The sequence below is a fragment of the Erythrolamprus reginae genome, chromosome 3 (genome assembly GCF_031021105.1).
Source record: "Erythrolamprus reginae isolate rEryReg1 chromosome 3, rEryReg1.hap1, whole genome shotgun sequence".
In the NCBI taxonomy this organism is placed as follows: domain Eukaryota; kingdom Metazoa; phylum Chordata; class Lepidosauria; order Squamata; family Dipsadidae; genus Erythrolamprus; species Erythrolamprus reginae.
In genome coordinates this window covers 40,222,252-40,243,625 of record NC_091952.1, presented here as the reverse complement: position 1 = coordinate 40,243,625, position 21,374 = coordinate 40,222,252, and the positions used below count along the sequence as shown (strand labels likewise).

Sequence of the window (21,374 nt, the reverse complement as noted above, 5' to 3'; positions counted from 1 at the left end):
TTTATATATCTCTAACCTGGGTGAAATGAATGATGCTCTAGACATTTTTTCCATGGTGCCTAGAGGCTATGGGGGCTTATATGGGGAACAACAGACTTCAGCTGCACTCTAGTAAGATGGAGTGGCTATGGATGGGTATCCAGAAGTTTGTTATCTTTGATTTTGGATGGGGTTGCACTGGGTTAACAGCTCCTGCTCAAACACCAGGTGGCAGCTGCGGTTAGAGGAGCCTTTTGCTCAACTTCCTATTGTGTACCAGTTACACCCTTCCTGAATAAAGAGGCTCTCCCCTTGGTTACTCATGCCCTGGTCATCCCCCATCTGGACCATTGCAATGTGCTCTACACGGGGCTATCCTTGAAAAGTATTTGGAATGTGGCTGTGTGAGTGATCTTGAGTGCCCAAAGAATGGCACATATAACACCTTTGCTGCATGAACTGTGTTGGATGCCAGTTTAATTCTGGGAACAAATTTATTTATTTATTTATTCATTCATTCATTCATTCATTCATTCATTCATTCATTCATTCATTTATTTGTCAAACAATTATAGGGTGGTAATTTGTACATATAAAACATTAGATAAGTAATGATAAAAAGTAAACAATAGGACAGGGACGGTAGGCACAATGGTGCGCTTATGCACGCCCCTTACAGACCTCTTAGAAAGGGGGAGAAGTCAATTGTAGATAGTCTAAGGTTAAAGGTTTTGGGGTTAGGAGTAAAAACCACAGAATCAGGTAGTGCATTCCAGGCGTTGATTACTCTGTTGCTGAAGTCATATTTTTTGCAGTCAAGTTTGGAGCAGTTGACATTTAGTTTAAATCGATTTCATGCTCGTGTGTTGTTGCGGTTGAAGGCGAAGTAGTCGCCAACAGGTAGGACACTCTGGTATATGATTTTATGTACTATAATTAAGTCGGAACGGAGACGACGGAGTTGTAAGTTGTCTAAACCAAGAATTTCAAGTCTGGCGGAGTAAGGTATTTTGTTGTGAGAAGAGGAATGAAGGACTCTTCTTGTGAAATATTTCTGGACTCTCTCAATTGTGTTGATGTCAGATATGCAATGTGGGTTCCATACAGGAGAGCTGTATTCTAGGATTGGTCTAGGATGTTGTGGATCCCATCAGTTAAAGAATTCCAATTAGTGGGTCCTGGAAGAGAACTTTCTCTTCCATTGTCCCCACCCTTTGGAGCATCCTCCCCCCTCAGAGGAGCCAGGCCCCCACTCTCCTGACATTCCAGAAAAATGCAAAAACATGGCTCTGTGCCCTTGTGTAAGGAACTCAGAGCAAAGTATGATGATTTCCTTTTGCATCAAAAGTGGGGGAAAGAAGGGGATGCGAAGTACATTTTGCTGAACAGAGAAACCTATAAATCTGGACTCAGCCCTCAGGACAGAATTTATTTTTTATTTTATTTTATTTATTTGATTTGTATGCCGCCCCCAACCCCTCTACTGGTATGACTGCCTTGAGTATGATCAATGGGCCAAATATATTCACACAAACATACATACTAAATTATTGAAATTTTGAAAGATCTGAATAATTTTCTTCCTAGTGTCCCCCCCATTGCAGATGCAAGTTTTTGATTGCAAGAGAAATTGACTGAGCAGGTTGTCACCCAAGCCTGAGAGACTGGTCCAAAGTCACCCATTTTAGGCTTTCATGCCTAAAATGGAACTAGAACTCCCAGTCTTCTGGTTTATAGCTTAGAGTCTTAACCACTCATCCAAACTCCCCAGGAAATTTGGGTGATGCCTTTTTCAGCTATCTGTCTTTTATCTTTTCGATTCCCCCCTCCCCAATTTTGCATGCAAGTTAGGGTGATATTGGAGCCCATAAATTAATCAGGCAGAATAAAAACTTTACTAATCCTCAAGCCCATCCCATTTACCCTATCATTTAATTTCAATGACAAAACATTTTTAAAGTGTTCTTAAAGCTATCTCTCTGAGATAGATCACTATCCTTATCTTTAGTTTAGATCAGGAAGTTCAAATTAACAATTGCTGGCCTTTTTAAACTGCCTTCTAAATTAAGTTAAATAGAACTTCCACATTCTATTTGAATAGTTTTTTCTGGGTTGATGCTCATCCACTTTGGTAGTGTAGAAGACTCTTGATAATATGGGCTACAAAAATGGTGGAAGGTCTTAAGCATAAACCTTATCAGGAAAGACTTAATGAACTCAATCTGTATAGTCTGGAGAATAGAAGGAAAAGGGGGGGGGGACACATGATTTAAATATGTCAAAGGGTTAAATAAGGTTCAGGAGGGAAGTGTTTTTAATAGGAAAGTGAACACAAGAACAAGGGGACACAATCTGAAGTTAGTTGGGGGAAAGATCAAAAGCAACATGAGAAAATATTATTCTACTGAAAGAGTAGTAGATCCTTGGAACAAACTTCCAGCAGACGTGGTTGGTAAATCCACAGTAATTGAATTTAAACATGCCTGGGATAAAAATAGATCCATCCTAAGATAAAATACAAAAAATAGTATAAGGGCAGACTAGATGGATCATGAGGTCTTTTTCTGCCATCAGTTTTCTATGTTTAACCCTGAACTACAAATATACTCCTTTATTGGTTTACACTCTCCTGGATAAAATTACAGGAAAACTTTGTGACACATTAAACAAAAAAAATATCTGTACTGTGCTCTTTCATAGAAACATAGAAACATAGAAGACTGACAGGAAGAGAAGTTTGCCAATCTAATCAGTGTTTTCTTGGAATTCCTTTTTAAGTGCTCAGAAGATACCATGCAAATTTCAGGCTAGTCTTCTAAACCATTTTTTGTGTGCATTAAAATAGAGTATTTCTCTTAGGGCTGATAAGAAAACAAGCATGCTGTGGAGATTCTGTCCCCCAAATCATAGTTATCCCCAAAGCAACTGGACTATTTTTAAAACAAAGCCAATTTTCCTTTTGAAAAAGCACCTTTGGCACAAGCTCACTTCAAAGTTATCTATTTTATAGCAACATGTTTCATCATTTTTAAATTTAAGGAGGCAGATGTCATATCATTTAGCAAGGCATGAATAGTTTTAACAAAGTAAACATTTACCGGTATATGTATGTATTTATGTATTTATTTATTTTATCTCTCCTGTCTTTATTATTTTTATAAATAACTCGAGGTGGCAAAATACCTAATACCCCTTCCTCTTCCTATTTTCTCTACAATAGCCCTGCGGCATGGGTTGGGTTGAGATATAGTGACTGGTCCAAAGTCGCCCATCTGGTTAAAAAAACATAGGATTTTTCTGTAATACATTATGTATCCATACTTTTTTCTTCTTAGCATATTTTTCATCAAGTGCAGAGGTGAGTTCCTACCGGTGGGGTCTGGTACGGTAGTCCAATAGTGGCCTGCTGATTGCGCAATTTGTGCACGATAGCATCAGTGCTGTCTTTCTGGTCTGTGCGTGGCACCATTTTTAAAAAACTAATTTTGGGGCTTTTTTGCTTCTGCGCATGCACGGAAGCAAAATTGCACAAGGTGACGCTTGGGTGCACCCGATTTCTGGGTTTTTTTTGCTTCTGCGCATGTGTGGAAGCAAAATCACATGAAACATCATGAAGCGCATGCAGCGCACCGGTATGGAGATAAGAAGAACCCGCCCCTGATCAAGTGTAATACTTGTGGATTACTGTTGATCCATTGGTTGCAACATTGACCTACAGACTTGTCCTCTAAGCCTGATGCTGTAGGCTGGGAGAGAGTAACTGGCCCAAAGTCACCCAACCTGTTTGTATTTTTCTTGCATACATATATGATTATCAATTTTATTCCCAATCAGTATCTTTTGTCCTATTTTTAAAACTATATTGTACTATACAGTGATCCCTCGAGTATCGTGAGGGTTATGTTCCAAGACCCCTCGCGATACTCGATTTTTCGCGATATAGTGGTGCAGAAGTAAAACCACCATCTGCGCATGCGCGCCACTTTTCCATGGTGTTTTTACTTCCACTACATACAGCTCGCTGCCCGCCCGCCCGCCGCTTGTCCGCCGCCTGCCCGCCCGCCGCTTGTCCGCCGCCCGCCCGCCCCTTGTCCGCCGCTCGTCCGCCCGTCCGCTCGCCGCTACCGCCCCTCTCACCGCTGAGTCCTCCTGCAGCAGCGCTGGCGGCCACCGTTCCCCGTAAGCACCCACCCGCCCGCCACTCGCCCGCCCGCCTGCTCACTCGCCGCTACCGCCCCTCTCACCGCCGAGTCCAGCGCTGGCGGCCACCGTCCCCCGTAGGCACCCGCCCGCCCGCCAACCCCCCCGAAAGAGATGAGAGAGGGAGGAAGAGAGTGTGAGAGAGGAAGAAAGAGAGAGAGAAGAGTGGAAGGAAGAGAGAGAGAAATGATAGAAAAAAAGACGCCATCGGGTGAGAAAAACCATGGTACAGTATAGCAAAAAAACCGGGGAGTATTTTTAATTTATTATTTTTTGAAAAATCGCGATATAGCGTTTCGCGAAGATCGAGATCGCGAAAATCGAGGGATCACTGTATACTGTAAGTAACCATAATAAAGCCGAATTCTATTAGCATTTCAAAGACAGTGACTTTCAGAAAAGGGTTGAATTTCAATAATTCCCTACTACTGGAAATTAAGGAAAGGAAGAAAACTTTTTCATATAACAGCAGTTGTTTATATATTCCTTTCTCTAGACACTGTTCAGACATCCCATGGTCTGTTATCTGCAAAAGCTTGTGATAATAAACATAGTTAACCTCTATGACCACGTTTGGTGATGTATTTTAAAGATAGACCTAACTTTTTAGATTTTTCCTGATAAAAATGGAAAACCAATGTAATGATAGATCAATAAAAGAACAGAGAACAGAAATATAGAAATAACTTTGAGTCAAGCTATATTCCTGTAGGCTATTAGCCAAGTTTGAACCCGTGAAAATTGAGGGAACACTGTAATGCTATACAGGACATAAGGTAAAAATAATAGAATAGTAAATACAGTAGTCAAAAGCATAACCAGTGACTCACTACCTGACTCTGTAGTATCATCACCTAACTCCCAAACTTTACCCTTAGACTAACCACTGTTGACCTCTTCCGATTCCTAAGAGGTCAGTAAGAGGGGTGCATAAGTGCACCAGCATGCCTTCCATCCCCTGTCCTAATATTTCTCTCTTACTATTATCATGTATATAAACATTGTTATATCTTTGTATACCACCAATACGTCCTTGACAAAATAAATAAATAAAATAAAAAAAAACTCAAGGCAACCAAACTCCTTTGAACAAAATGAGGGTCCAGGAATTAAGTCTGAGCAAAGTTCTCAGTGGTGCAAAGGAGTAACAAAAAAATCTCTTAAGAATTCATTAAATGGGAAAATGAGCATTGCTGCAGTAAGCAATATACTGTACACTGCTCAAAAAAAAATAAAGGGAACACTTAAACAACACAATATAACTCCAAGTAAATCAAACTTCTGTGAAATCAAACGGTCCAGTTAGTGCACATTCAACTTTGTACAGAACAAAGTATTCAATGAGAATATTTCATTCATTCAGATCTAGGATGTGTTCTTTGAGTATCCCCTTTATTATTATTTTGAGCAGTATAAAGTATATGGTATCCATATAAAATGTCATGCAATGAGAACACTCACACATATATTAGCGGAATAAGGAATAAGCCCCGCCTCCTCCTCACCCCAAACCCTGCCAAAGCGCAACTCCAACCGCTCCCCCCCTAGAGACGAGACCGCGGTGGGAGGAGCAAAGTGGCGTCACGGGAGCGGGGTGGAGCCTAGGCAAAGGCCTAGCGCGGGGCCGGGAGTACCGCTGCTGCTTTCTTGCTGGCGCTCGTGTCCGTGTCGGGCTCGGCTTGGAGAGAGCGAAACAAAAGGAAGTCCGTGCCCGGATCCGGCGATGGTGGGCATTCCGGGAGCTTCTCAGTGTAAGACCCCCCTCCTCCTCCGCTCTAGGAGCGATGCCATCTCCTTTCCCTTCCACCTCTCCTGATTTATCCTCTCGCTTAGCGCTTCCCGCGTCCTCAGGACGGCAAGCCGGAGCGACGCCGAGGCTCCGAAGGCTGCGGTCCCAGGGAAGGGGCTTCATTCTCCGTAGACGTGGCTGCGGGCAGGCTGGGGTGCGTGTCTGGCATTCCCCAGACAATGCACGCGCACCTTCGCTTCTCTATTGCAACCCTCTATTGCAGTGTTTCCCAACCTTGGCAACTTGAAGATATTTGGACTTCAACTCCCAGAATTCCCCAGCCAGCGAATGCTGGCTGGGGAATTCTGGGAGTTGAAGTCCAGGTATCTTCAAGTTGCCAAGGTTGGGAAACACTGCTCTACTGCACCAGCCTTGGGTTTCACTTCACTATTGCACCCCCCTTTGCTACATTGTTTTTTTAATCCTCTGTGGCTGGAATAACGTTGCGTATCTTTCCTTACTGCTGGACCTTTTCTCCGTGTCCTCCGTTCTCTTGTTATACTTCTTTCCTCCCCTGCTTTCCGAATAGTTTCCCCTGCTTTCCAATAGTTCGGTTTCCGAATATTTACAACAGCCTTTCCCAACTGGGTGGCCTGTGGAAGTGTGTTTTATAGTTGCCTTCATCCTCAGCTGAGGATAAGGGGAGCTGGCTTTAGTTAGGGAAGTCTTGGTCTGTAGGACCTGGTTTGTATCAGGTAAAGCGGAATAAGGCCTTCTCTTATGAATGGTAGTTTCTTATTTTTCTGCCAACCTGTTTAGGGTTTTGCTTTTTTTGGTACTTCTGAGGAGTTCTTTATCCTAGTTTATTCTTTCACCAAGGACAGTTTTTGTACTTTCATTATTTTCTTCTTTGGTCTATGTAGATTGGGTTGCCTAATATTTTGGATTGTGCTGGTATGTGCTTCTGTGACAGCATTTGGAAATCAGAAAGCGACTAGGTTAGTGAAGAAGTGATATTTTAGAACTGATTTGCTAAAATATATATACTGCTCAAAAAATAAAAGGAACACTTAAATAACACTTAAATATGAATCAAAGAAATATTCTCATTGAATATTTCATTTGCACAACTATTCCATTTGCACAACAGCATGTGAAATTGATTGTCAATCAGTGTTGCTTCTTAAGTGGACAGTTTGATTTCACAGAAGTTACTTGGAGTTGTATTCTGTTGTTTAAATGTTCCCTTTATTTTTTTTTGAGCAGTCTATATACCAGGCATTGACCCTGCGTTTTTTCACTCTTGACAGTTAAATAACTCTGCAACAGTTTCTTCTCAAATAGTGCTGGAAAGGATGCCTGCTTTGTGGAATAATCAGCTTTATTATGGTAAATAAATATGTAAGAAGCGTTTGTGTTAGCATTGCAGACTTGTATTACTTTTGGAACAGAGATCATTATTAGGAATGCCTTAAAACATTAAAAAAAAATCTTCATTTCCATTAGAGAAATCTTGTTGGGTCCAGTGTTACCAGTTTTGAACAACTTAGGTAAATGTGATCTTAAATATTCCCATCTTGTTTTTTGACAATGGTAGCATATTGAAACTTTAAAAAATGTTGCCTGTCCTCAGATTTAGATTTACATGTTTCCCCTTTAATCGTGGGGTGTGTGGGTATATGTATTTCAAATTAATTTTTTTCCATCCTATTTTCTCAGTGGAGGGGAGTTATACATTTTTATACATTTCAAGAATGGAAATACATCATGAATAAATGATCATATTTTAAGTTGGATTGTACATGAATCCAAAAATTGGGTTACTAACAATTCTTTATTAGTATCATAGATTAGAATCAGCATGTTACTCCAGTGAAACCACAGTAGAAAGAAAAAAAATTTGGGAGGGAGGAGAGAGTATATTATTGTACTATTCAACCCAGACAGCTATAACATTTATTTTAAAACCAAACTTGTTAATTATTTTATATTCAGTAATTTTTAACAGCATTATGCTCAAATTATTGTAAAGTGCATTCATCATTGTTCCATAGTATGATTTATTCCAGCATTATAACCTGGAATCGTTCAGTGTTCAAAGCTGTTCATGTTGCCAACTGATTGAGGGTGATGGATTTTGTAGCCTAAGATTGTTGGAAGATGCCTGGCTAGAGGATAATTATTTATACCAAAGTGTTGTCTTTACAACATGTATAGTGTCACAATTCCTTGTGGTGCAAGACTGAATGAATCAAAAGAGCTATTTTGCTAATTTTATTTGTTCAATTCAGACATTTATAAGTTGCATTTAAAGGCAGAACTCTGAGGACAGCATAAAACAAGGTCATAATACATCAAGCATCAATAATACTGCAGTTTAAATTGGATATTACTTTTGAAACAGTGCTAAATTTACTCATTAAGTGCCAGCAAAATAGCCCCACACATATCCCTCAAATTGGGGAATATGTACTGGCTTTTTTTCCCTTGTGTCTACCAGTTTATTCATCTGATACAAAGATTGCCTTATGAACTGAAAAGCTGTCATTACTTGATCGTGCAATATATATCAAGTCAATTTCAGAAATTTAAATTTGGCCTTGAAAATCTGCATAAATACATAAACAGTATAGCATGTTATAATTGGGTTCACAATTATGCTTGTATTTTATGAAAAAATTAAAAGACTGCAATACCTATGTTGCAGCCCAATAATCTAGAAATATACAACATTAGAGAATCTTTGCAACGTCAAACCAAAAGTCTGTACAATTTAGCGTTCTATTTACACAGGAGCTTACTACATATTTTTGAGTAATACATAAGGAAAATATGGGAGGAGTAGGATTCTGGTAGCTACATTGAAAAATACAATACTACCTTTAATAATATAAAAGATACTGAGCTATTATGATTAGTAGCAATTGCTAGTACTGTACTATCTTTCATAGAATTAACTTTTCAAGGTAACCAAATGAATGGCCATTATTACATTCTACCATTTACCTCTGTGCTTCATTTTATTTCTATGCTTTATTTTAACAAGAATCATCAGCATGTTTAAGAGCTCTATCTTTTTTTGTGTGTGGCCACAATTGCAATGAGATTCAAATACTGTTAATTGAAGTTAAATAAAAGTATTATGATACTAGTTGTTTTCTTAAAATATAAATTTCTACTGATGTCTCATATATGTTTGTCAATGTAGAATGGGCATATATCGGCTAGATGTTTGGTACACAGCCCATTTTATCCTAGGATTTTCCTTATTCCACTAACGTGTGAGATATTGTTCTCAATGCATGGCATTTTATATGGATACATGTATGCATTGCTTCCTGCAGTGATGTTCATTTAATGAATTCTTTGAAATTTTTTGTTACTCCTTTGCACCACTGAGAACTCTGCTCAGACTTAATTCCTGTACCAGTTTGATGAGTAATCTTGGTTTCTGCTTCCTATTACTACACTCTATGTATGGGTCAATTTTTCATCCATCAAACTTCTTAGATATTTCCCAAGGTTGTTAAATTTGCTTAGAATGTGGGAGCCATTATCAGAAGTCTTTAAAAGTGATTCCAAACATATGTTATACTCAACATTCAAAAAGGTTAATGATGTATACATTTACAAAACCATGTTTTGCATTACATTCTTTAGCAAAGATTGTCTTTGTGAGTACTGACATCTTTCCTGATTTTCCCAGAATTCATGTTAATCTGACCAGTTTATATATATTTAGCCTAATTTTAAAAACTAGCATTACATTTGTTGCTTTTCCTGGTTTAGTGACTATTCCTAATTGATCTTTCCTTAGATAATGAGAGATTTAACCTTTTAATTCTAGAAAAGTTTTAAGATAAATGTTATCCTATAATTCTGTTATCACTATTTACCTTGATTTACTTCCTGAACATAGCAATTTAGGCAGAGTTAACTTACCTGTATATTTTGTAAGATCCACTTCCCATTTACCCTGTTTCCCCGATAGTAAGACACCCCCGATTGTAAGACGTATCGGGGGTTTCAGGGGGGTCGGCTAATATAAGCCGTACCCCGAAAGTAAGACATATGTCTTACTTTTGGGGAAACACGGGGGTATTGCCAGGGGGGAGCCCGATGACATCGCTTCCAAGCTCCCCGCGCGCCCCTCGCCTTCGCCTCACTGCGGCGCCACCACCTCTTCCCCGGCTTGGCAAAGCGAAGGACGGCGCTGGTCCGAAGCGAGCCGAGCAGGCGGCGGCTTGCAGCGAAGGCGCTCGTCCCAGCAACCGAGTCCTGCCGAGGCTCGGCTGCAAGCGGCCAGCGAGGCCGACCGGCTCCGAGGCGAGCGGCCGGAGCTGCGCCCTCCTTCGCCCGCCTCCTTTCCGGCAGGCAGGTGGGGCTGCCCAACTGCGCAGAGCGGCTCCTCCCCTCCAGACACACGCTTCCCCGACATGCGTCTGTGGCTCCACGCGTGCACGCCGCTTGGAGCCCTGAGGTTGAACTTGGAAAAGGGCTCACGAGGCTCCTGTCCCGCGGCTGCCCTTCTGGACTCTGGGGAGATGCCTTCAGGAACGCGACCCTTTCAATTTTTTTCCAATGTAAGACATACCCCGAAAGTAAGACGTAGTGGGGCTTTTGGGGGTAAAAAGAAAGTAAGACACTGTCTTACTTTCGGGGAAACACGGTATTAGTGATTTGGTTTTTACCCCCCTTTCCTTTCAATTTTTCCTAACTTGCATGTCAATAATACTTCCCTCCTTCCACTCCCTTTAATGGACACAGCTCTTCAAGTGATTCTCCAATGCACTTAAGTCAAGGTTATATCAAAGGTTGTGCTGAAGAACAGCTCATCCCTACCTTGTGGTATATGTCCATCTGTTCTAAAAACTATGAAGAGCAATAGAGGCATTGTAGTACTCTATTTGACATTCTGACCCATTCTAAAAATATTTCGAAAACAGCTTGGTTTTGAGTTTAAAAAACTTCCAGACAGGTATATAAACAATCTATTTTAAAATTGAGGCAACTCTTCGGAATAAGAAATTGAATATTTTCTGCTTTAAACTTGAAGTTTAGTTTGCTATTTTGTAAGGATAAGAGTTTTATTTAAAAAACTACTTACCGGTAATATGCCATTACGAGGATTCAGTACAAAGTTACACGCTAGTATCTCTTTTGACATGAAATTCCTGAATAGAATTTAGCAGCAGGTGTGTTTCTGTTCAGTTAGATGACCATTGACCATCTTTCCTCACTACAGATGTTAAATATAGAACTAATTAAGATTGTCTTATTACATTTCTTTTGAATGAGTTTGACTGTGTTTGCTTTTTTGTATGTTTAAGCAATGAGATCATATTGTTAAAAACAATTACAGTTCCATGCATTTAAGTAAATTTAGGGCTATTGTTTAATTCTCTCTTCCCCTCCTCACCCAAATCATTCAAACATGTTAGTTATCACATCTGCCAATTTCATATAACTTGTCATGCATCTTATAAAATAGCCTTTATTGCATAAATGTGTCAACAAATCTACTTGCATTTGAGATATACACTAAATTCTTTGTTTGATGCAGTAAAGTAACAAAGCTCTCCCTCTGGAAATTCTTATATTTTTTCCTGAAGGTTCAAAACACACAACATCTTAGCTTTCAGCATCCTATTTTCTTTTAAATGAAGCCACATCTACTTGTCCCTCCCTTTTGTTAGGTTTCCCAACATCTGCAAGAATTCCCATTCTTGCTGTTGCTTGTGGCATTGTAGGAGTGTTTCTTTTTTGTCTAGTATTCCTATCTTCTCTCCTCCACTAAAGAGGATAATTTAATCTTACAAATATTTTTATATTATTTTCCTATTATAGTAATAGTTTTTACAATAGCTTTATTTTTTTATTTAAAACTACTTTCTCCTTCTTTCATGATTCAGTGACTGAAAGCTTAGAAAGTTTTGATTAAATAACACTCTCAAACTCAAATTTATTATTACACTCATAGGCCATAACAAATAAAAACACTTAGTAAATACACGACCAAAAGTTGCAGGATAAAATGATAACATTTCTGTAGTTAGTAATCTGACTTCTCAAGAAATTGGAGACAAGAGACTGGACTTGAAACACTTTCCATTTTCTAGATCAGTGATGGCGAACCTTTTTTTCATCGAGTGCCGGAAGACCATTTGGGCACACTGTCATGCATGCATGAGTGCCCATACCCATAACTCAATGTCTGGGGAGGGCGAAAACAGCTTCCCCTGCCCCCCGGAGCCTCCCTGGAGGCTGGAAGTGGTCTGATTTCCAACTTCTGGTGGGCCCAGTAGGCTCGTGTTTTGCCCTTTCCAGGCTTCAAATGCTTCCTTGGAGCCAGGGGAAGGTAAAACACCTCCCCCCCAAGGCTCTCTGGAAGCCAAAAACTCCCTCCCAGAGCCTCTGTGTGAGCAAAAAATCAGCTGGCCGGTACATGCACGGTGGAGCTGAGCTAGGGCAACGGCTCACTTGCAAGTAGACATGGCTCCCTGTACCACCTGTGGCACTTGTGCCATAGGTTTGCCATCAGTGCCCTAGATGTTACCTCCATCTCTGTTAATGTGACTTCAAAATTCTTTTTTGGTATTAAAAAATCATTTGAGGCTTGCTTACTCTCTAATCCTGATCTTAGACAAGTGGCTATTGTGATTTTGTTAATTATGACGGTAGTAATATGATGTTGCCATAAATCTTTCATAAATGAAATATACTCCCATGGGTGATCAAATAGAGAATTTTGTTAGATTTTAATGAAAATGCTTTTTTTATTTATATTGTAATCTTTCTTTGAGAATCCTATATTCACAGTTGATCTTAATTGTACTAAAGTCAATTGAGAAAAAATATGATAGATGCATAGTTACCAAGTGGGTTTCTGATCTGTGCAATAAATTAAACCTGGATTGCTCAAATCTACACCCAGAGTTCTATTCTCTCTACTACTTCCAACTGCTTACTATTGATAGCTATAAAAAAGAAAGGTCCTCTAAAGATGACAATAAAAGTTCAAGAGCATTTAAGTAGTTTTCCTTTAATACTTGAATATTCATTATAGTCAAAGCTCATGTGATACAGTTGGTGCTTAAAAAGATACTGCCTCTGGGCTTGAAATCAGCCTAAAAAAACCCTTGTCCCATTGATAAAAGACCCAGTGAGAGTAAATAAAAACGGTTTCTCTTTGTGATAGTTGTGCAGAGTTTGTTTGTTTGGCAATTGAATAAGAATTTACTTTAGATTTTTGAGGTTTGGCACTTTTGTTTTCCTTTATTGAAGGCTAATACTATAGGATTATTTTACTCAATTGTTTGAGCATAAAAGCAAATAAAAGGAACACTTGCATTTTTGTAATATTTGCATACTGTGCTTAAACTTTTTCTGTACCTGTGAATATCTCAGATTGGGAAACTAATAATAATAGAAACATAGAAACATAGAAGATTGACGGCCCTTATACTATTTCCTATATTTTATCTTAGGATGGATAAATATTTATCCCAGGCATATTTAATTTCAGTTACCAACCACGACTGCTGGAAATTTGTTCCAAGCATCTACTAGTCTTTCAGTAAAACAATATTTTCTCATGTTGCTTCTGATCATTCCCCCAACTACGGAGTCTATGGAGAGGGGCGGCATATAAATCAAACAAACAAACAAACAAACAAACAAACAAACAAACACACCTTAGATTTTGCCCCCTTGTTCTTGTGTTCACTTTCCTATTAAAAACACTTCCATCCTGAACCTTATTTAACCCTTTAACATATTTAAATGTTTTGATCATGACCCCCCCTTTCCCTTCTGTCCTCCAGGCTATACAGACTGAGTTCATTAAGTCTTTCCTGATACGTTTTATGCTTAAGACCTTCCACCATTCTTGTAGCCCGTCTTTGGACCCGTTCAATTTTGTCAATATCTTTTTGTAGGTGAGGTTTCCAGAACTGAACACAGTATTCCAAATGGGGTCTCACCAGCGCTCTATACAGCGGGATCCTCCCTCTTCCTGCTTGTTATACCTCTAGCTATGCAGCCAAGCATTCTACTACTGCCTGACCGCACTGTCCACCCATTTTGAGGCTGTCGGAAATCACTACCCCTAAATCCCTCTCTTCTGAAGGTTTTGCTAATGATTGCCAAACTAGTGCAGGGAAATACACAGAAGAAAAAAAAATCATATCTGTATTTCATTACCATCCTGGGGGCATCAAGATTCATAGTGATGCATCCCAGTGGTACCTTCCTGTTCCTGGAAATGAGGCTTTCTTAGTATTAGTTCTGACATAATTATCCATTTGTGAGTGCTGCCAGACAGCTCTTAACAACATATAATTTGCTTTGCTGGATTAGACCAAAGTCCATTTAACCCTACTCCTTGTTTCCAACAGCAGCCAGCCAAATGCCTCTGGATATTCACAGTAAGTAATAAATAGTAAACCTCCTTTGAGCTGAACTCTACTACTGATGACTTCATTGACATGTCCAAGTTGTTTTCTTGGCAACACCGTGGAAAATATTTGACACAGCTGTGGGAATCTTCCCTAACAGATGTTTACATACATAATATCCCCACCCCAGGACTGTATTCCATGCATCTGATCTGTGAAAGCTTACATAAAAATAAGTATGTTAGTCTTTTATGACATCCTGGCTATTAAAAACAGATAAGCATTAGATAATATGCATTAATAGATATTTTGGATACAGCTCAAGGTTGGTTGGATACTGCTGTTTTACCCTTTGGGTGATGAAAAAAGCTTTTGCTGTAGTTCAGATTAACTTTCTAAAGCAAGTCAGAAAGGTATGGTATGGATTTTGCCTATTTTATTAAATTCCATTTTATTAAATAGATTGCAATTTACTGTTCACAACCAACAACAATAATAATGGCAAATTAATTTATGGGCAAATTGAGTTCTAGTGTGAAACCAGTCTGGTTTGTCCACTTTCTCCATTACTAATTAATAGTCAAGCCTTTAGCAAATAGGTCATCTCATTACTAATACATTTAAGGAATATGTTGTTTTTATGTTCTTTTATAATTTGGCAATATTACTGCCTAATATTTAGGCAATATTTCATAATTATTCTGCTTCATTGTCTAACTTGAAATTGGTGATTTAGCAATTTGGTAAAATATTCTGATTGTAAAATTAAATTGGGATATCATAAGGCCCTTTTATTCTAGTCTTTTCAGATTATTATTTGTAATAAGAAAAAAGGAGCAATCTAGTAGATTTGGAAAGAAGCAGGTGGAAATAAAATTAAAGTGGATATTAAGGAAAGCTGTGTGTTTAAAATGTAAATTCAAATCTCCTAGGCAAGTTTGACTCTTGTTTTCATGGAAACATGTAATTTTATTGGCAACAGCATAGAAGTAGTTTGTCATTCCTTTCTTCTGAAATATGTTTTGATTTCCTGACTTTGGTTTGTAGTCCTGGCTTTACATACAGATTCTGAATTGGGTTGATCATACTTAACTCACAATTAAATAGCAAGCCAAGCCAAGATCATCAAGAGGCTACTACTGCCTACCACTGTAGGTAGTAGTAGCTTCTAACAATTGATTTTGTTGAAGATAATCCTTTTTTCAATAAACTTTGATCAATATTATTTTGAAAGTTGACTAAGATGATAGCTATAGCCACTGGTATAATACATTTTGTTAATTAGATATATAATCTATTATGCAAGAACAAAAATGCATACATAAAGGTATCAATTGGCCCAAAGAACAATTTAATCCAGCACCCATTTCTTCCAGACAATGTGGACAAGATATTAGAAGAGGGAGTTGAGCTATTCTCCAAAGCACCTGAAGGCAGGACAAGAAACAATAGATGGAAACTAACCAAGAAGAGAAACAACCTTGAACTAAGGAGAAATTTCATGACAGAACAATTAATGAGTAGAACAACTTGCCTCCCCAAATTGCGGGTACTGCAACATCGGAAGTTTTAAAGAAGACATTGGGCAACCATTTGTCTGAAATGGTGTAGGGCAGTGATGGCAAACCTTTTTTTCCTTGGGTGCCGAAAGAGAGTGTACACACGCTATTGTGCATGCGTGAGTACCCACACCCATAATTCAATGTCTGGGGAGGGCAAAAACAGCTTTCTCTGCCCCCCTCTGGAGGCCAGAAATGGCCTGTTACCCAACTTCTGGTGGGCACAGTAGCCTCATGTTTCGCCCTCTCCCCTGTAGCCAGGGGAGGGTAAAAGCACCCTCCCGCATACTCCCGGAAGCTCTCTGGAAGCCAAGAACGCTGGCCAGCATACACATGCATGTTGGAGCCGAGTTAGGCAACGGCTCACATGCCAGCAGATATGGCTCTGTGTGACACCTGTGGCACCCGTGCAGTAGGTTCGCCATCACTGGTATAGGGTTTCTTGCCTGAGCAGGGGTTTGAACTAGAAGACCTCCAAGGTCCCTTCCAACTCTGTTATTCTGTTGGAATGGGTGCATGTATCTTATGATTTGTGCTTTTACTGAGGCTCAATGGGTGTCCATGTAAATTGGATTGGATTGGAATAGATGAATGGATGGATGGATGGATGGTAGGTAGGTAGGTAGGTAGGATGGACCTATGTGAAGTCCACATCAGAATATGAAAGCAATAGCGTTCTCCTCTAGATTGCTCTGCAGAAGTAATACTTAATAATTATGACCAGTAGTGATCAGTTGTCTTTTTCTCCACAGGTTTGTTTTCTTCTCTTTCTTTAGTCAAGTCCTAGTTTACTTCTTGAAGTATATATAAACTTAATTTTTGAACTGAATCCATATTCAAAATATATTTTATGAATGCTAAAGTATTTATTCACTTATGAGTCTGAAAAAAGACATGCCTGCTGAATCTGTTGTTGAGTTTCTTTCATTCAGTTCAGTGGTCATCTTGTTTTCTTTTTGCTAGATACTTCTGCCATTGAACTCTTATTATTTAAATTCAGAAAATTCCTAATCCAGGATAGAAAATGCTATTGCTCTTTCCTTGAGCATGATTTACTTGTTGCTTCTACCCTCATTAAATAGCTGTGATTGGAACTTTTAGAAAGGGATCAATGAGAAACAACCGTTCTGTTTTGAAATTGCCATCATAAGATTATTTCACAAGATGCCAGACGTAAAATCCAACAAATATGTTTTAGAATTTTAATATTTTCCATTACTTTGCTGGTAGCTAACTAAAGTAAATATTTAGTGTCTTTTACTTTTTACTTAATCTTTAATTTGTTTGAAATAATACTGTAGAAGAATCATATTATTTGTTTAAATGTCAATAATGATCTCAGCAGAATAATTTAAAGTTTGGACTTTATTTAAGCTGCATGTGTGTATGACACATTTATAACTCATTTGTGTTTCTTTTTTCTCTATGTTCATGTTCTTAAGAGCAAATCCAATTTTTATTTGTAGCTGATGTATCTTATAAAATATTTCTATTTTTCATATTACTAGGTAAAATCTGATTTTTTTTCAGTAAGTACAGCCTAACCATAGTTTGAATCAGCTGCAGTTGGCTATGTTTAAACATGCTAGGTCCTAAATTATGGTTTACAACAGATTAATCTGAAATTAAACTAAATTAATTAAACTTGGAATAAGCAATGATATTTGGAATAAGTTTTGAATCATCACTATTTCCAAATATTGGAGATTTATGCATTAATAATCATACTTTCCCATTGTTGGTATGAGATATATTTTTGTTCATTGCTGTTGTCAGTTATGGGACTGATTATTAAACTTTACTAAAATAATGATTAAAAGAGCTACAATCATGTACAAAGTCTGTTGTACTTCTTCCATTAGTCTCCTTATAGGAAACCACTCCACCGCACATGAAATAGCAATAACGTTTAGACTTATATACTGCTTTACAGTGCTTTACAGCCCTCTCTAAGCGGTTTACAGAGTCAGCATATTGCCCCTAACAACTTTCTAAGGAAAAATTGGTACTGTACTCAAGTCATTACATCCAGTAATTTAAATTTAGCTTTGCATTAATTAAGCTCCTTTATAAGAGAAAGAAGATTGATCTATTGAGTACCAAATATTCTAGATTACAGTATTCCTTTTTCTGAACAATTGACTTCAGTCTTTATTATGTAGAGATCTTTAAGTATCCAAGCAAACAGCCTTTCAATACTTAATGATATAACATCATTGAAGCAAAATTGGGCCTTCTTAACTGTTGAATAGAAATAATTGTATCCTCTCATGCAAACTGAATTACTGTATGCTTTTGTTTTTTGTTTTAAAGAGCAAGCAATAGTGGAATTAGTTTTTCTTCTATCCTTTCATTTCTTCAACCACTCTTAGAGCAATTACGTTAATATTTTGTTTTGGCGGAATAATTTTTCTGTGTTGTCTGTACTTTGACTCCCTAAGAGTCTTGTCCCTCTTCAGTTGTTAACATGGAGCATAAGGCATATAAATTTTTCCAGGGTTAGAAACTAAATTTATCTGATGACATCACTGCCTTTTCTGGCATTTCACTAACAGAAACAGTAACTTGCACTAAGCTTGCTTTATCTTTGGCCATGTTTTTTTGATTAAAGGCAAAGCTCTGTAAATATTTTTTAAATGATTGAATGTCGAAGCTATAGAAAACACATGGCAGGAGTCAGGCGCACTGAACACCATGTGTGTTCAGCTGTAGCATCATCTTTGAGCTTATGAGTGCTAATGCAGATCTGAGAACTGTGGGTGATAGGTTTATCGGGGATGATTGGCAAGGATTTATAAAGCAAAGGGGGATTTTCTTACTGACCCCCTACCCTCCTTTTCCATCTCCATTTCTTTTTTCTCAGAAAAAGGAAATTGGGATCACATTAAAGCCTTAATTGGTTTGGCTCCAGAAGTAGTTCAGTGGTTGCCAAACAGTTAATTTATTGTGTGAGTTTGGCCATGTGTTGAACAGCAAATTTGTTCTAAGCAAAACATTGTTCCATGTGTCTGGGTTTGTTTCTTTGTGTGTGTGTGTATGCATATGTGTGTATATATGTGTATGCATATACATATACTTATACATATACATATACTGTATATGAGTATAAGACACACTTTAGTTTTTGGGGAGGGAAGATAAGAAAAAAGCTAACTGTGGGTGGATGGGCCTCCTGGAATACCCACAATCAGCTGTTCCCATTGCTTTCTTCCCCTGCCTCTGAAATCTCATTATCAGAGGCTTTTTTTCATCCTTTGAAACCCCCATTTAAGAGGCAGGGTGGGCTGCATTCAGAATACTGTATAAGATGCACCCAGATTTTCACCCTCATTTTTTTTGGGTAAAGGTTGTTCTTATACTCTGAAATACAGTGTGCACACCTACCCTAACCAAATGAATTGTGCATGGCATAACCATAGGCCATGTTTTTCAAAAGTCCTGTTTTTCAAAACAGTTAGACTCTGATAAGGGGGATTTCATATACTATTGATGTCACTCACTAGAGAAGAAGTTTACCTTTCTGGATTCTTTTGAGATATACCTTTGTTAGTCCATCTTTTTCACTGATCAGAAGGCTATCTTAGAGAAAGATTAAATTTCATAATTCAAAGGAAGACACTGTTGATTGTATGTCATCATTTACAACCATATTTATTTCGAATGGGGACATGTGTTCTGTGTTTGGAATCTTTCTGAAATGTCTGAAATGTATTTTATGAAAATTATATTTATTGGCAAATCCTTTAATGTTAGAGGGATGGGTTTAGCAAAATTATGTAATATGTCCTGCTGGCTGCTTACCAGTAAAATCTACTTGGCATTGAAATAACACTTTTAAAAATCATTGAGAGTTGTCAGAATTATGAATTTTTAAAAGGCTTAAAATACTTATGGAAAGTTGTTTTAGGGCCTGCAAACACTTCATGTCAATTGCTGTATAGCTATTTAGATGTCTGTGCACCTACATCAGTGTATAATGCAAGTACGTCATATATTAAATGTTGGATTAGATATTTCAAAAATTCTACATATATAGTATTAATTGAATTAATTTTTTAAAAGATCTTCCTTCCTATACTCTTATTGTGGGATATGATGTTGTAGGCCCGTGATGGTGAACTTATGGTACATGTGGCACGCAGAGCCATATATGCTGGCACGAAAGCTATAGCTCAGCTCCAGCACTGGCCAGCTGATTTTCGGCTTGTGCAGAGCCTCAGAAAGGGCGTTTGCAGCCTACAGAGGGTTTTGGGGGGGCTGGGGGGCTGTTTTCACCCTCCCCAGGCTCCAGGGAAGCCTGGAGCTTGGGGAGGGCAAAAAACAGCCCTACGGGACCCATCAGAAGTCAGGAAACTGGATCATATGTGGATGCGCAGGAGAGTGGGGCACATGGGATGCATTGAATTATGGATATGGGCATACATGTATGTGCAATAGTGTGCACACACATGCTTTTGGCACCCGAGGAACAAAAAGTTCGCTAGCACTGTTGTAGGCTATTATTATTATTATTATTATTATTATTATTATTATTATTATTATTTATTAGATTTGTATGCCACCCCTCTAAGCAGACTCGAGGTGGCTCACAACAGTGATAAAACAATATACAGTAACAAATCTAATCTGCTCCACTGTTATATATCCCAAAAACATTTAGTCATCATAGATACGGCTTACAAGATGTATCTCAGATCTACATAGCTTTATCACTCTAACTGTAGCTCAGTATAGAAACACTTTGACTTGGATCAGATGAAACATTTGTCTTACAGTTTTCACATCTATGGTATGGATTGCAAAACTCCAGACACACATTAGGTGGCAGGAAAAAGACACAAGTTGCTTTTATGTCATAAGTCATCTGGATTTTTTGCAGTGCAAACATGATGTCCCTAATTCTGATATAAATTACAGGTCTCAATGTTGTATGTTCTTTTTCAATGAGGTGCCACTGTATTACCACAAATTTAATGCAGGACTAATGAATGATGGATTGTCCTGGCACCTAATGGATAACTGGGGTTTTACCGACCAGGTATGACAGTTTTTGATAGAGATAAATCTAATTTTCTTCATCATAGAGATCGGTTACTAGGCTGAAAGAACAAATAAGTGCTTCTTTTAATCCTCATACTTTGGGTTATAGTAATCTCATCCAATATGTGATAAATCTAGTAATCTTTAAGGCAAATATCTAACAAAGCCTTACTATTTTTGTTTATGTCTGCTACATTTGAAAGCCCCAGGGTCCTTATGAAAGGGTAAAAAACAAAGGCTCCTCCTGCACCCAGTTTCCTTTTGAGGTACAGAAACATCAGCATTAATATAGCTAAATGTTAACCATCTTTTGCTGAGAACTGTAGGGAGGAAGATGAGAACAAGCTGTTGAACTTCTTTGTAGGCAGTCGGCTTTTGCCTGAGGCCGTCTGGAGCTGCCACATGTTCTCCTGACATACTAGCTAACACACTCAGCGTGTGTCAGTTTTTAAGTTTTTAACAAGGCCATGT

General features: G+C 38.4%; 1 protein-coding gene across 3 annotated transcripts in view; it reads left to right on the top strand.

Annotated features, from left to right (window-relative positions):
* Positions 1–5,725: 5,725 nt before the first annotated feature.
* Positions 5,726–21,374, top strand: part of CBFA2T2 (CBFA2/RUNX1 partner transcriptional co-repressor 2) — a 116,016-nt gene continuing 100,367 nt past the window's right edge. The window contains exon 1 of one of the 3 annotated variants that reach the window (XM_070744875.1): positions 5,726–5,905. Coding sequence is in view for 2 of the 3 variants with exons in the window: in XM_070744872.1 (XP_070600973.1) it covers positions 5,903–5,930 (28 nt within the window). In the remaining variant the exon portion in view is untranslated. Of the gene's footprint in view, positions 5,931–21,374 lie in introns of all 3 variants that reach the window. The other 2 variants (XM_070744872.1, XM_070744874.1) reach the window with 2 other exon arrangements.